Below are 17088 nucleotides of genomic sequence, written 5' to 3' on the forward strand. Positions count from 1 at the left end.
CTTCAATCATGCAAATTCTGCCTCTTCTATGATACATTTTTCCAACCGTCATGGTTTTCATTGATTTTAACCCTCCTTGAGATTCTATATCATTTTCAATCCTGTACTACAGGCTGCAACATGCAATTATAAACAATCCTGTATTGTGTCAGGTGGGTATAACTAATTCAATTAGAAAGTGAAGTGTTTAGGTTACTTTTTTGGGCATGTCCCCTACCTCAATGATAAGCACACAATAGGTATCAAAATCAGTGTTTTTTTCAGAGGGCCCAATCATAAGACTAACCATGCCCACTTTTTAATTTTTAAACAATTCTGTAGCTTTAAGAGAATTTTTCTTCAAATTAAGATAACTTTTACTATTCACGTAATCTTGACGCAAAAACTTGATTCTGAGAAGCACATAAATCTTAAATGACAAAATAAGGACATAAGGCAGTTTTAAGATAGTTACATGTTTTTATTACATAAACATTAATCTATTCCTTGTGGGAGCTGGTTTTTCTGTTTGCTTTCTGTTTCACAGCATGTCAAATATCTATAGGAATTGTCTAAGAATGATTTATGAAACATTCTCACATGCCCACCAAAAAAGCCTTGATGCCTATATTTTCCAAACAGATTCCTGAGAAAAATAATAAGTTTTGTGGATTTTACAGCACGATACATAAATTTTCTTTCAAGATATAAAAAAGGAGACTTCTAAAATGAGTCTCCTTTTGCTTACAAAGTTCTATAAAAATACATTAAGTATGCTCATATATTTGTCTTTTTACTTGAAAATATTCCAGTTTACCAGAAACAAAAAATAACAATAAACAATGATACGCAAACCACATTAATCTTGTAGCAATACAATGTCAACATCATCATGAACACCTTGCAAAAGTAGCTCTCCTGGGTATGTAACAATCTTCCTCCGTTTGGCAGCTTTGAGAGTGCCTACCAATGCTTCAAAGAGGTTGGCACATTTGTCATCTCGGAAGAGGACCCCAAATTTCACACTTAACTTCCCATCAGCATCTAATTTGAGAAAATACAATGTTAGCCAATGCAAAGTGTTTCTTGCCCCCATGTATGGAAGCGTTGCATAACATTTCATAAATATTTAACCAAATTTACAATTTGGTTATTTACAAATTTGGTTATTTACAATAACCAAAAGTTTAAATAAACCAAAGTTTAACCAAAATTGCAATTTGACATTTAAACATCATAAATTCAATGTAACCTCTTGTCGGATCTATAAAGTAATGCAAAAAAACAAACTCATGTGTTGTACACCTCCTAGCCTTAGTATCATCTGGACAAAGACTGGAAGAGAACCAAGAAACATTTACAAAAGGTGAATATGTTACAGCATTACTATTGGGGACCAATACCTCTCATTCTCAATGTCCATTTTTTCAATGATCATGTTAGTTGTTGCATCAGGAAAAATAACAAACACAAGAGAAACCTCGGGTCTGGAGCAGTATTTCTCTAAGTGTGTTCTGAAGCACTCAGAACCCCCAGGTCAGTTTCCTCATCTGTAAAATGAGGATCTTCATACTTCCTTCACAGCTGTTGAGTGACAGTTCTGCAGCACACAGCACAATGCCCAGCACAAACTGAGCACTCGCAATAATCACTGGCTCAATCGTGAATGAGAAAAATGAGGGAGTGTGCCAAACCGTAGTCACAGGGAAAGCAAGTAAGCATACAGATAATAGGAACTAGAGAGACTTACCTCAAGTAAACTATTTAAGATGAGAAGAAAACGGAAATAAGTTTGTAAAGGAAAACAGGGAATCTAATCATGTTTGGCCTGGAAAACAAAGATGTACCTCTTTGATCTTTTCAACGTCTAGCATGACCCTCTATGCAACAAGAATCTTTCACTGATTACAGAAATAAATGGAGCTGCTGGGTAACTTTGGGCAGGTCTTTCAAGCTCTCTGGGCTACAGTTACCTCATCCAAAAACTAAGGGTAAAAATAGCCCTCACAGGGTTGTTACAAGGATTAAAGGATAGAATATAGGTAAAACCTTTTAGAGAGTACCTGGCATATGGCAAATTCAGGTTAACTTTTTTAAATGCACCAAAGGCAGAAAGCGGGGTGTAATCTTGGAGTCCTCCCGCCCACTCACGCCTCAACCTCACAAGTGACTCCACTTTCTTTGTATCATCTGTTGCTGTAGCTTCTCCTCTCCTTGGACAATTAATTTCTTGATTCACGCCCAAATTAATCCTCGTGTGGGTAACTGCAAGACTCCTTACCAGCCTGTCTTTCTTCGTCTGTGCCCCCCCACCCAATACATCCTTCATATTGATGAATAAAAAATGTGGAAGAAACGTAAGATGTAAATCTGATTGATAATCTTCTACTTTATTCTTTCATTGGCTCCCTGGCATTAAAGTGAAGTCCATGGCCTCACCATAAGACTCTTTGTCTTCTGGCCCTTGCCCTCATCTCTCACCTGATTTCCTGCTATACTGTCCCATGCACCTTTTGATCCACTTAAAATGAATGACTCGCTGCTACCCAAGAGGACGTGAAAGATCCTGCCTTGGTAATTTTACCCACGTCGAGCCATCTGCCCAGCATCCCAGACCCCTTTCCCTAGCTAAGTTCTTTTTCTTCAAGAAAGGACTAAAATGTCACCTTTTCTGAGAAGTCCTCTGTGATTCCCTCAGTTAATAGCTCGTCTTATAAATTCAAATATATAGTTGTCAAAGTAGGTACTATCAATTATAGTAATAATAATGAACATTTATTTATTTTACAGTCATTAAAATGCAGTTAATCTTCATTTCATCAAAGATAAGATACATTTCATTTCATGAAGAACTATTACTATACGTTCCAATTAAACTGCCAATTTAACTACAACACACCATACATTAGAAGATACAGCCTTAGTTTAGAGATTTCAAAGTGTGGAAAAAAGGATCTTTGAATCATTGAAATAGAGTATTGTTATTATACAAATAAGGAAACCTAGGCACAGAAAAGTTTAGGAATGTACCCAAGGTAACACAGCAAGTATGTAGAGGAGCTCGGATTCATTCTGAGAGTCTGACTCCAGACTTCAGAAAACAAACCTTAAGCTCTTAACCACTTCCCAGTTTGTTTGCCTGTCTCTCTCCCCTACTTAAAGAGACCCACAAGGGCTAAGATAGAATTTTATTTATTTTCATATCTCCAGCACTTAAGCACAAAGGCAGCACTCAAGAAATATTTGTTAAATTGGAATAATTTATATCTTCAAATAATCTTCACCCATTTTTTTCTACTGAATGAAAAATGAGAAAAGGATTTTATTTTAAAAGAAACAGATAAAGCAAAATTCGTCAATTTCCACCTTCAGCTAATATATCATATTTAGATTAGTCTAAATATCATAATTTAGATTCATCAAAATTATTCCAGACACAACTTAAGTAATTAACCATAACATGTCAGTAGACAACATATCTCCACAGATGCTTTCCAACTCATCAGTCATCTATTACCAGGACCAGGTAGGTCAAGGAGGCTACAATATTCAAAATAGTTTTATCCTTAAAGAAATGATAATGACTTTGGTGTCTTCGACCTTGTATCCCCGAAAATAAGACCTAGCCAGACAATCAGCTCTACTGCGTCTTTTGGAGCAAAAATTAATATAAGACCCAGTTTTATATTATATTATATAAGACCAAGTCTTATTGTAACACCTGGTATCGTATCTATCATATCGTATCGTATGGTATTATATTATATTATATTATACCTGGTCTTATATTATAGTAAAATAAGACCGGGTATTATATTAGTCTTTGCTAATCAGCATTAGAGTTGATTGTCTGGCTAAGTCTTATTTCCGGCGAAACACAGTAGTTTGTACAGCTGCTAATTTTGAAGTGCAGATGCAGTTTACCCTAGTAGAACACTAACACTTTTAAATGCAATGAATCCGACCAATAAACAACACTAAGCTGACATGAAGAACATTCTAGGAAAGAAAATAATCCTATAATTCTTTGGAAATACATCTTTAATACCTTTAACAAACCAAACAATAGCACTACCCCCAGGGATAATATGACCTCACAGATCTCAGGAGAAATTGGGAATATAGAAATGAGGACCACAGGTAGGGGCATCACGGTGGGAAAAAGACTTACCCAACTTCCCTCAAGTGGGAGAAAAATTGGGTTAGGAAAGATTGTACATTTGCTTCATTGGGGAACTAAATAAATGACACCCTCCACTATCTCCTCAGTGTTTTCCAGAAACATCCCAAATGCAGCTCAACCATTTCCTCCTAAAGGGACCTGCCCTAGACTTCAAAGTCTTACCCGAGAGTCAAGGCTTCCCTGAGTATCCTAGAGCTTTCAAGAGTCTGATTCTCTGGGACCCTTCTGAAGTGAACGTCAGCACTTCACCAGTTAGCACACCATTGTTTGCTGATAATTGCCTCATGAGTTTTTAATCTATTTTTCTCAAGTAGTGAGATCCTTGAAACACAGGAGCACACTTTATGTCACTTGTACTTACACAGTGCGTGGCATATGAATTCCCAACAAATAGCAACTGACCATATGATGAAACTCAGTTGTTGAGTTTTATATGCCAACTTTTATATGCCTACTTTGTCTTTTCTTGGTATATTTCCGTGATGATGTCTCAGGTTTGATGTAGAAATAAAGTGAATAGAGAAGACCAAAAGGGCAGGCATAGGAAAAATGATGACCCTCCACATATATCCATGCCCTAATCCCCAGAACCATGGATATGTTAGCTTATAGGGCCAAAGAGACTTTGTTGGTGTGGTTAAATTAAGGACCCTGAAACGGGGAGATTATCCTGGACTATCTGGGTGAGCTCTATGTAATCACAAGTCCTTCAAAATGGAAGCAGGAGGCAGAAAACGAGGTCAGTGATACAGTGAGAAGACTCAACCAGCTGTTGTCAGCTTTGATGATGGAGAAAGGGGGCCATGAGCCAAGAATGCATAGAAAAAGACTAGGAAAGGAATGCACCCTGCAAACACCTGGATTTTAGCCCAGGGAGACCCTTATCAGACTCTGCTTTGGTCTGAATGTTTGTGTCCCCCCAAAAACTCATACGTATGTTGAAATCCTAACCGCCAAAGGTATGATATCATCAAGTGAAGCCATTGGGAGGTGCTAAAGTCATTTGGGTATAAGAATGTAAAGTCATGAATCAGGGATAAATGCCTTATAAAAAGAGGGTGCAAAGAGATCTCCAGCCTCTTCCACCATGTGAGGATACAAGAGGAAGTCTGCAATCTGGAAGAGGACTGAACCCTACGATGTTGGCACCCTGATTTCAGACTCCCAGCCTCCAGAACTGTGAGCAATAAACGCCTGCTGTTTAAAAGCCAACCGGTCTGTGGTATGTTATTATAGCAGCCCAAATGAACTAAGACAGACTCCTAACCTACATTATTGTTAACATATTAAATGTGTTGTTTTACATCACTAAGTGTGTGGTAATAGAAAACTAATACTGGGGACATCTGATATTAATGGCTTAATGGGATTTTCAAAGTATGTCTTGTTATTTCAAATGATTTGTGATTTATAAGCAGACAGAGCCATAAGAAGAATCAGCTATATGGTGATCAAAGGAGAACTGACTCTGGGTAGTAAACACACAATGGGATTTATAGATGATGTAATACAGAATTGTATACCTGAAATCTATGTAATTGTACTAACTGTCACCCCAATAAATTTTAAAAAGAAATCAGCTATAATGACAAAACAACTCGAGGTAATTCAAAGCCACTTTGAACTGCATTGATATGATGAAATTTCATAACTTTGAGTTCCATTATCCTAGTTGTTGCTGAATATGTCTGTTGGTCTTACAATTTTCAAAAGGCTCCCCAAATCTTGCATGTCTTATCTGAGATGTACAAATACCCAAAGCTAAAAGCACAATAGTTACTTTCATTACAACTTAGGAAAAGGATACTAGTACTACCAATGTTACATGTCACTAATTTCATGGTAGCTGCTAACATGCTGCTGAAGAAAAAGCTGATTTTAAAAAAAATAAAAAAACCTAAAGGATGGTTTAGTTATAGGTATATCAATAGTTGATTATGTAAAACTCAAGAATTTGGAGAAAGTATAGACAATTGAGTATAATTTCAATCTCAGTCCTTAGTCATTTGGAAGTTTGTTTATAAAAACGCTGGCAAGATAATGCAGAAAAATGAATTTTAATGCAGTGACAAATAAAAATTTGAACACGATTCAATTACCAGATTTCAATGCAACCAGATTCAAAAGGCACAGCGGTTTTCTTTCCATTCAAAGGATCATGAAATAGCTCCACCATTCTTTGCACCAGAACCACAATACTTCAATAGCTTTCTGTCTCCAGGTATCTATCACTGCATGTGGAAGACCCTTGTCACCTGGGATGAGGGTAGAGCTTCCATACCTGTGTTTTCAAGCCCTGGTGAGCCTTTCGCAGGCTTCTACAAAAAAGTTGGTCCCACTTGCTCTGATGTAAACTCAATAGAAATACTGTACCTGTGTTATAATACTTACTTTTGGAACCCAGACGATGAATTTCCTCCACCAGGAGGTTAACTTCATGATCCACATTCATTGCTGCCTGACAGGAAAAAAAATAAGTTTGTTTTATTACCATTTCTACATTCCATTAAGCATATCTTGCCAAATCCAAGGGTCCTTTCTATACTTGTGTAGCAGTTGTCACTATTAACTTACCATGTCTCCCTTCCTAAAAATACTTGTGTGATATACATGGCACTAGAGTCCCTCCATTTTCCCTTCATCTTTATAACTTCCTGTCTGAGCTGACTTCACTTGTATTCTACACAGTCTGTTGGGAAGAATTTAGCCATTTTCCTTGTACCCACTATCAATGTTGAGCCCATCCTCTTCATGGTGCTCTGCTTGCCACCTAAGGGGTACAGGACCTGTCCCCAGGGAACTCACCCTCCAGAAGCAGAGAAAGGCCTGGAATGCATAGCAGTGTGACAGCACTCTGAGTGATGGGTCCAAGGCACAAAGGAGAAAGCTACAGAAGGCTTCGTGGAGGTCACTGGAGAGGAGTAGACCAAGTAGACAGTTGGGAAAGGGTGTTCTAGGCATGGGGAAGGGCATATGCAAAAGCACAGAAGCAAAGGAGAAAAAGTAGGCCCTAAGTTAGGAGCTGGAGGCACCAAGATAAAAAGACACACTCCCTCCCCTCTGGGAGCCTACAGTCTAGTAGAGAAGGCAGATAATACAAGGCAATTTTAGTAACATCAGATCAGTGCAATGATGACTTCTGGGTCACACACAGGGATGACATGTCCTTCCCTGGACAGTGTCCAGTACAACCTGACTGTAATGGAGAGCTTTCGGGGAAGACCATTCATCTTCAGATAAGGAGGAGTCCAGGACTGACAGGAGCTGCGAAACTTACCTTAGGTCACCAGGCCCTCCTTGGCTGGGTACTGTCCACCGTTCCAGCCTCCGCCACTCTACCCACTTGAACTGTAAGCTGCAGCTATGTGGAGCTTCCTTTTATTCCTTAAATGTCCCTCAATCTTGCACCTTTACACATACTACTTCTTCAACCGAGACTATGACTATTCGTCTTTCTTGGGACTAACTCCCACACATCCAATCCCAGCTTCGATATAACTTCTTCCAGAAAGCTTTCCATGAAACCTGGAGTATAAGAGCTCCCCCACTGTGTGTTCCCATGCCATTGTCCATCCGCCCTCTTCATTTCATTTGGTTGGAAGTGACCGGCTTCTCAGGTTTCACCACCGGCTGGTAAGCATCTCGAGGCAGGGATCTGACTATAATGCTCTCTGACGGATCATGTCTGGCACCAAAAGGACAGGTTCAATAAACATTGGTTTCACAGACTGACAGAAGGAGCAAAAGACCCAAAAGGGGATGGAACGTTACCTATGGGAGTTGCTGCCGTAGAGCTGCGGGCTTCCGTGGGGAATAGAGGGGTACTCACAGAGGACGAGGGCTCAAAGACAGAAAAAGGAAGGTAAAGGGTCCGGAAAACACCTACAGAAATGAGAGAAATCTCAGCAAGAAATGGAAAAGAGCAGGTAGAGATGGAGGAGAGAGCCATGACTGAGTTGGGTAGAAGTAAAAGAAGAAGAGTTTCCACAAGAAGGCAGTAATTTACAGAGAAAACGACAACATGAGGGTCAGGAAGTAGGAGCAACTGGGCAGAATACCCATCAACTCAGTCTGTTTTCAAATCCTAAATTCTCAAAATCAAATCAGGGTCTAAAAGAATGGGAACGTCTATGATTTACTTTGGGGTGACAATTTGGAAGAAACAACTTTATCCAGATAGATTAAAACGAATTCCTGCTAGCTTTTAAAAACACAAATGGAATCTATGTTTAAATTATACTGATTGGGACCCCAGATTTTCCATCAGCTCACAATTAAAAGCACCATCTGTCATGTGCTACATTACACGCATATGTGTGATTATAGTTTAAGAAGCTTGTATTGCAATAAAATGCAACATCTTAGGTTCATGCATCTACACAAAACTCTTATCAAAAATTATAGCATCCAAATATTAGGAACTTTGTGTTAGTAAAATGTTATCTATAACATTATATTGAATTCAAGATATAGTTTAAGAGAAATACTCAAAAGCTAAAACAAACCCAGAGGATACAACTGAAAGACATACCATGAAAATAATGGTAGGAAAAAAAACACCTACAAATGTTGGTGTGGTGGACAGCTGTCATTTTTATGTGCCCAGAATCCATTCGCCATCTGGTACCAGCAATCTAATTTTGGTTTGGATTAAGTCTTCCTTCCTTGCTCTAAACCCATGTATCTTGGGTAGTCTCAGCCTAAACTCCAGGAGTGGCTCAGAGCCACAATAATTGATTTTAGGCAAAAGCAGATCCCCTCCTGAACAATGAGGTTCAGCCCAAGGATTTTGCCAGACCTATTAGTAAAATGACACTGTCCTACTGGATTCTAAGATGTTTAAGTTTACAGCCTCTGCTATAATTGGCTACCATGTGGCAAGAACTTGTCAGGAATAAAGGTAGCACAAAGAAAAATCCAACCACATAACAGTGATTGAACCTGTGCATGACCCTGGATTTTTCAGTTACGTGGACCAATCAGTCTTTCCTGGTTTTGCTTGTGCCGTTTTAATGAGTTTCTGTCACTTGCATTCTAAATACTTAACCCAAAAAGCCTAGAGAAGACCTGCCACTATATATATATAAAATATATATTTATATACATATAAATATATATATTTTTTTTTAATTAAAGCTCCTTTTATGTACTTATGTGAATACTCTTGTTTTGTGTTGCTCTACTGGGTAGGAGGATTGATGGAATAGAAAGGCAGATTTGGGAGCCATATAAGAAAAAAAATTCCCAAACAATGAATAAAATCTGCACCCTGTTACTAGAAGCATTAATGCAGAGGTACTATGGACCTATGAGGGTTGATGAGGAAATCAGCCCACAGTGGACTTCTGGAGACTGAAATGTCCAAGTGGATTATGGTCCTCTCTAATTCTCAGATTCTATGATTTCCTTCCAGTCTGAAAATTGCTCTTTAACACCGTTCTCCACTCCTTCCACCCACCACCAGCTGCACACTTCAGACATAGCTCTCCATGAAAAATGAGACTCAAAGAGGAAATCCCACTCTTAAGTATAGTGTGAATACCTACATCCTATTAAACAGATGTATGCTCATCCAATTTTAAGGCAACCAGCATTTCTTTATAATTAATTACACACGAGGCTCCTTATCTATGTTAATTCATGTAATCCTAAGAGCTTTGCAAAGTATTTATTATTTATCCCCATTTTATGAATGATGAAACTGGCTCAGAGGGACTGCCCACAATTAAATGCCATTTCTACCACAGGGTGGTCGTCCTGCACCTCTCCGCCCTCTCCTCTTTTTACTTTTGCCTGGCTGGTTATTATGCAAAGTGCACTGAACAGTGAGTTGTATCTGTGTGAAATATCACATGCTGAGTACTTACTAAGGCAGAACACTTACAGAGCGAGAAAGGCTCTCTGCCCAGACCCCTCCAAACAGGAAAATAACAGGCTTAGGAACTATTGCTAGCATACGTAATTTGACAGGCTTTACTTATTTATTCTATTATTTAGTGGGGGTAAAGGGGAAAAATACTTCAGTTGCGTAATCCTTGGAAGGCCCATGACATTTTATTAGTACACAAGCCTGGGACTGGAGTTAGCAGCAAGATCAGAAATAATGAGGGGCCATAAGCCGGGCAAGTCTAAGTGGAAGAAAGAGCTCATTGGTCAATGGGGGTGGGGGTGGGGGGATCAAGGGAAGGCGGCGATGGCAGATGCTAGGGGAGCCCTCTAATTGTGACAGAATCTAATTAGGCATTGTGCGTGGGAATCACAAAGAAAGCCGAATGTCAGAGGATTGGGCATATGCTGAAATACTCCACCATCAATATACACTTAAGAATCTATTTAAAGACTGTTACAGTTTTTTTTTCCCCCTTCTTTTTTTAAGGTTGGAGACAATACATGGATATTTTCTAATGTTCAAGGAGTAAAGCCTACGGGAGCGGGGGCGTCTGGGAATCAGGAGCCAACTTTACACAGCAGGGCTGGCCACTTTTCCAGCCCACCTAAGCAATCCAAGACTTGCAGCGGGTGCGGGTCAAAGGATGACGGGGTTCCTTCCTGACAGCTTGCAGGCGCGCACACGCTCCATATATGGTCATCCCTGCCCCAAGTTTGGGAGCTGGCCCCTAAGGGGTCCCCAAATCCGGTCCCCTGCAGGCAAGCACTCGATCACCACCAGCACCGGTGCAGAGCTAGGGTGCTCCGGGCTCGGCCGCCGGCCCCGGGGCAGCACGGCGGGCTCCGGAGCAGACCCCTGCGAAGGGCCGCGTCCCGGAAGCCTTTGTCTCCGCAACTCCCGCGCCAGCGCTGCCGGCTCACGCTCCGGGTGCCGGGTGCGCCCCAGCGTGTAGCGAGTGAGCGCCCAAAGAGGGCACGGAAAATGGACCCCGCCCCGGGCTCCACAAGCCCCTAGTGGCTCCTCACCACCCCCTACCCCACACACGACCCGGAAAGCACAGAGCCGCACCCATCACCCGCGCCGCAGAGTCCCCCGCCAGGAGGCACCAAATTCCTCGGGGGACCTTCTCCCCGCACCCCGGCCCTTCCCCGCCCAGCCCTGCACAACTGTCTTCGGACCCCACCAAACGCAAAGCTGCCCCGTGGCACCGCGGTAAAAATCGGTACCCCGCGGCTGAGCGCCCGGTCCGCCCCGGCCCGCAAGGCGTCACGTGAGCAGAGTGCGGAAGTCTGTGCGAGGGGTAGGGGCGTGTGGCGCTCCCACCCGACCCTCCGCACGGTCTCAGCCCAATTCTAGTTGTCACCCCCACACGCCTCAGCCCCCTCTCCCGTCCCGGCTTTCCACCCGCAGTCCACGATTCCCCCTGTTCCTGGCCTCCACCGGAGACACGGGTCCATTCCTTACACCTGGTCACAGCTTCCCAGGGGACTCACTCACCTCTCCGCCTCCTTTTCTTTTCCAATGAAAAACTGGTGCAGCGTCGGCCGGACCTGGTTATCCTCAGCGCACCGGGGAGGAAGAGGCAGAGAAAGGAAGTGACTGAGGCAAAGAGAAAGGCTGGTGTGCAGGAGGAGGAGCGGGGCGGGGTGGGGGTGAGAGTTTAAGCGCTCAGGAAAGGGGCCGCCCACACTCCGGGGACAAGCCTATGAGAAGCAAACTCCAGAGAGGAGACGCTGGAGAACGGGGCAGACTCCAGACAGGTGGCAGGCCGCCTGAGACTTCTAGGAAAATGGACCCACGGCTTTGATTACTGTCTTCTTTCCGCCGTGCTAGTCAGAGCCAGTGGTCCCCAACACCCTGCATCTGATCCTTGACGTGACTTCCTGCCAAGATCGCTCTCTTAACATAAGAAATAAAGCACCCTCAAAGTGCTGAATGTTGAGGTCTCCTTGAAGGAATGTGACATTGGTTCTGTGTGCCTGGAGAGCAGGGGCCTCCAGCAAACTGCATGACAGCAGGATAGTTTGATTTGCAAAACAAAACTCATCTTGAAAACCAATTTTATTTACTGCAAGGAAATTTCACTTAAACAAAGGTGTAAGGGTGAAATTCGGTAAACCAATAGTAACTAGACTTAGCTAGTTTGCAGTTTGACTCACCTCATAGCTCACTATCTAGCCACTTGTTAAATTTAGCTACTTTGCAGTTAGAGCCATCCTGATATTCAGCTGTTTTCTCTGTTTCTCCCCTCGTTGATTAGCTTAAAAACTCTGTTTTGTTCCCTTTCTCAAGGCTCACATACCTCGTTAATCCATATAAGCAGCAGAATCCTACCTAGAAAGAGCAATTTCTTCATTCTCAGGCTACCAGACACCGGAATCCAATTTGCAACTCCCTTGTAGTTTTCACTGGTGACACTAGTGATAAAGCCCGGTGGCCGAGTAGAGAAGGCGTCCAGAGTCTGGAGACAACATTATCTTAAAACAGCCCAGATCTCAGGAAGAGATGTCAGCCCTCTGACAGCCTGACTGATTCTCCCTTTCCTTTGTTCTTCTTCTTGTGTACCTAAAAAACCTTCTGCAGCTTCTAGGAACAGGGATGGCCTTTGGACAGGAGTTGCCATCCTCCCAGAATGCAGGCATTCGGAATAAACCTCCTTTTCTTTCCACCAAGCTTGTCTCTCAATTTTTAACTTTTTCAAGCAGCGAGCACCGAATCTTAGCACGATATCAAAGGTAGTTCTTGATGCTGGGTCACTGTAAGTTTCTTCCCTTCTTTAGTCATTACTTCCTACCTCTGTGTGTGTGTGTGTGTGTGTGTGTGTGTGTGTGTGTGTGTGTGTGTGTGAGAGAGAGAGAGAGAGAGAGAGAGAGAGAGAGAGAGAGAGACAGAGACAGAGACAGAGACAGAGAGACAGAGAGACAGAGAGACAGAGAGAGAGAGAGAGATGCTTTACCTGGAGTCCCTTCAGAAAGGGAAACCAAGGCCCTGCTGAGAAAAGTGACCAAAACTATTCTAGGGCAGAAGTTGCACAAAGAATTACCCAGAAAGTGGCCCCCTCCAAAATCTGATTGGGTTAAGAGTGATCGCGTCACCCCAGAGCACACAGTCCATAAACTGGCCATCCCAGGAGGTGACCTGGAACAAAAAGTTCTCACCAAATAGTGACTCTATTTGGTGGCTAGGTAAGCCAATCAGATTCTCCCTTGGAAATTGAAAGGGGAGAATACAGAGAATGAGACATATGATAGAAAGGCTGAAGCTGAGAGAGGTCTTCAGGCAGGAGTAGTGAAAATGCGCCTCCAGAAAGCAAAACATTTGAGTAAGCAGAAGCTGTGAGGTTGAAGTAGAAGGTGGATCGGGACAGAAGTGGTAGAAGCTGACTGTAAGAGAAGCTGAGACCTAGTGATGGAATTAGAGCAACAAAGACCTGCTCCCCAGGGGGATATAAGTATTCAGGTCCCTAGGGGTGCACTGGATCCATCCACTTCCCAAACTGCCTTCTAGTTACCCTTTCACAGTAAACACCAATCACCCTGGGTGTGATTCTGAATGGACCTCTGTTCTCTACAACCAAAAGATTAGGTAGGTTTCTCATGCTGTGCACATGAAGTTTAAGGTGACGCCAGGATCCTTTGAGGCCTATTTTTTTCTCACTAAAAGAAATCTAAGAAATTATATCTTTCAAAGTCTACATAATGCAAAAATTATAATTCAAGGAAAATATCATATTTGCATTTCTCCAAGCAGGACCTGGCTATTTTGGCCAGTGTCAGCACTCACAATTCTTCAATCAGATAATATCCAATGAAATGAATAACCAATCTGTAGTGTGCCACTTCTGTTAAGACTAAGCAATTAGTGTGTCATAATATTCTGCCAGTGAGCAAAAGAAGAAATATACTACTTAAACAAGTAAAAGTCCCTGTTAGTATAAAAATGGGTTCATTCTTTAAAAATACTTTGTTTATACATATGCTGCACTAAACAAAATATAAACTTCATGTTAATCTATAAGGAATTACAGTTCAGGAAAGTAGTGCTTGATGAGAGAAATATTATAAGTTTTGTCAACTAATGTTTTTCATACCCACTTCCTACTCTTTCAATTTTCATTTAGACTTTTCTTATTCTTTTAAGAATATTATCATCATATAGGCAAATAATGTGGAATTTTAAACTAAAAAGCAAAAAATAGAGTTTACCAAACAGTTAAGAAATACTCATTAATTAACAAGCACATGCCAGCCACAGTGTGCCAGTCCTGGAGAGTACAAAGCAGTCTATAGCATGATCTTTGTCAAAAAGAACTTTCAGTGATGTGCATATAAAGTATTAAGACACTCTTTACTCTTTTATTTAATTGCATAGTATAGGCCAGCACTGTCCAATAGAAATATAATTGTGAGCTACATCTGTAATTTAAAATTTTCTAGTAGCCACATTAAAAAAGAAACATGTGAAATTAACTTTAATAATGTTTATTTAACCCAACATATCCAAAATACTATTATTACAATCTGTAATGGTTATTTTAGAAAGATTACTGAGAAATATATTATTTGTACTAAGTCTTTGAAGTCTATTATGTATTTTACATTTACAGCACATTTCAAGTGCTCGATAGCCATTTATGACTATCAGTCACTATTTTGGTCAGCACAGGTATAGACAATTCCAGAATAAAGCATGACATATATACTAATAATTTTGCTTAAGAAATTACATGTTCCTGGAATGGGAAAAATTATAACATTTTATTTAAAGGTTCATGGAAAACTGAAATATGCATTTAAAACTATATAATTATCATCACTGCAGTGCATAGAAAAAAGTCTCTGTAAAGTGGTATTAGAAGTTAGGATAGTGGTTATCCTTGTTGGATGTTGGGTGATAGCTACTGAGACTGGGCATGAGGGGGCTTATCGGGTGCTGATAATGCTCTGCTTCTTGCTCTGTGTGCTGGTTAAACAGGTATTTTCTTTTGAGAATTCCTTAAGCTGGATGTTTAAGATAAGTATTATTTTTCCTGTGATTATGTTCTTTTTTAATAAACATTTTAAAAAATAAAGAATGGAGGATCTTGACTGAGCAAGGCTTAACCCAGGAATGTAAGGGTTACTCAACAACATTAGGAAATTTAATACCGTGTTTCCCTAAAAATAAGATCTAGCCGGACCATCAGCTCTAATGTGTTTTTTGGAGCAAAAATTATTATAAGACCCTTTTATATTATATTATATTATATTATATTATATTATATTATATTATATTATACTAGGTCTTATATTATATAAGTCCCTGTCTTATATAAGACCGGGTCTTATATTACATTATATAAGACATTATATAATTACATTATATTAGATTACATTATACATTACATATTACATTGTATAAGACCCGGTCTTATATTAAAATAAGACCGGGTCTTATATTAATTTTTGCTCCAAAAGACATATTAGAGCTGATGATCTGGCTAGGTCTTATTTTGGGGAACACAGTAATCCCCTACGGCAAGTAGTCTCTAAATTTTATCTTATTTCTTAAAATGAGATTTCTCATTTGGACCTGTCATTCCAGCACAGACTATCCTCACCATATGCTCATATTAATGTTGACAATGATAGTAATAATAATTATGATTACATGTCTATGGCACTAATTATTGATCCACTTGTAGTACTGTTTGAGTATTTTGGGTGACACAAGAAAATAAAAGTAGGATCTGTGCTCTCAAGAAATAATAGAAAAAAGGTTATATACCATGAGCAAGTGGGATTTATTCCAGGAATGCAAAGTTGGTTCAGCAAATGGAAATTAATCAATATAATACAGTACGTTAATAAAATAAAGGGGAAAATCCACATGATCATCTCAATAGATGCAAAAAAAAAAAAGCATCTGATAAATTGCAATACCCTTTCATGATAAACATACTCAACAAACTAGAAATAAAAGGGAATTTCCTCAATCTAATAAAAGGTAACTCTTAAAAGCTCATAGCTAACATCATGTTTAATGGTGAAAGACTGAAAGCATTTTCCCTAAGGTCAGGAACAAGACATAGATGTCTGCTAAAGAATCGACAAAAAAGCTATTAGAGCCAATAAGCCAGTTCTGCAAGGTTGCAGAATATCATATCAACATATAAAAATCAGTTGTATTTCTATATACTAGCAATGAACAATCTGAAAATGAAATGAAGAAATCAATTCTGTTTACAATAACATCCATATAATAAAATACCTAGGAATAAGTTTAAGTAAAGAAGTGCAAGATGTATACACTGGTACAAAATATTGTTGAAAGAAATTTATTTTTAAAAACCCTAACTGGAAAGACCCTAATTAAAAAACCCTAGTTAAAAAGCCTTAAATGGAAAGACATCCCATGTTCTTAGATTTGAACACTTAATATTATGAAGATGGCAATACTCTCCCAAATGACCTACAGATTTAATACAATCCCTATCAAAATTCTAACTTTTTTTGACAAGCTGATCCTAAAATTCATAAGGAAAGAAAGGAATCCAAAACAGCCAAAACAATCTTGAAAAAGAAGAGCAAAGTTGGAGGACTCACATTCCTTGATTTCACAGTTTACTACAAGTAAGTGGTACTGTCATGAGAATAGATACATAGAAAATGTAATAGGATTGACAGTCTAGTAATAAATCCATTTAACTATGGTCAATTGATTTTTGATAAGGGTGCCAAGACCATTCAGTGGAAAAAGAACAGTATTTTTACTACATGGTACTGGGAATCTGGATATGACATGAAAAATAATTAATTGTATCCCAACTTAAAATGGGTCAAAGACACAGATATAAGAGCAAAAACTTATAAAATTCTTAGAGGAAGAAATAGGTGTAAATTTTCATGACCTTATGTGGCCACACAGCAGCTTACCCATCTGTATCCTCGTACCTGCCCCTTAAGAAAGGAGAGTCTGTGAGAGGGATCCTTTCAGGGACTTTGCTTCACCTTTGTGTTTGCACCTCATGTCTCCCTGTTTGGCCCCCAAAAGATGG

At 40.0% G+C, this 17088-nt stretch overlaps 1 protein-coding gene across 7 annotated transcripts; it reads right to left on the reverse strand.

Annotated features, from left to right (window-relative positions):
* Positions 1–443: 443 nt before the first annotated feature.
* On the reverse strand, positions 444–11687 carry ABRACL (ABRA C-terminal like). Of its 7 annotated transcripts, none has more exons than XM_081044507.1 (4): positions 11550–11670; positions 6968–8044; positions 6554–6620; positions 444–1023 (listed from the first exon to the last, which is right to left on the reverse strand). In XM_081044507.1, the coding sequence occupies exons 2-4, from the start codon at positions 7133–7135 to the stop codon at positions 839–841; spliced, it is 420 nt and encodes a 139-aa protein (XP_080900633.1). In that variant the 5' UTR covers positions 7136–8044; positions 11550–11670; the 3' UTR covers positions 444–838. The 7 variants fall into 7 exon arrangements, with proteins under 7 accessions (XP_080900633.1, XP_080900638.1, XP_080900637.1 ...); XM_081044512.1 differs by having other exon boundaries at positions 6968–7073; positions 11550–11629; XM_081044511.1 differs by lacking the exon at positions 11550–11670 and having other exon boundaries at positions 6968–7073; positions 7934–11033.
* Between the last annotated feature and the right edge of the window lie 5401 nt (positions 11688–17088).

Source organism: Rhinolophus hipposideros, assembly GCF_964194185.1.
Source record: "Rhinolophus hipposideros genome assembly, chromosome: 3".
In the NCBI taxonomy this organism is placed as follows: domain Eukaryota; kingdom Metazoa; phylum Chordata; class Mammalia; order Chiroptera; family Rhinolophidae; genus Rhinolophus; species Rhinolophus hipposideros.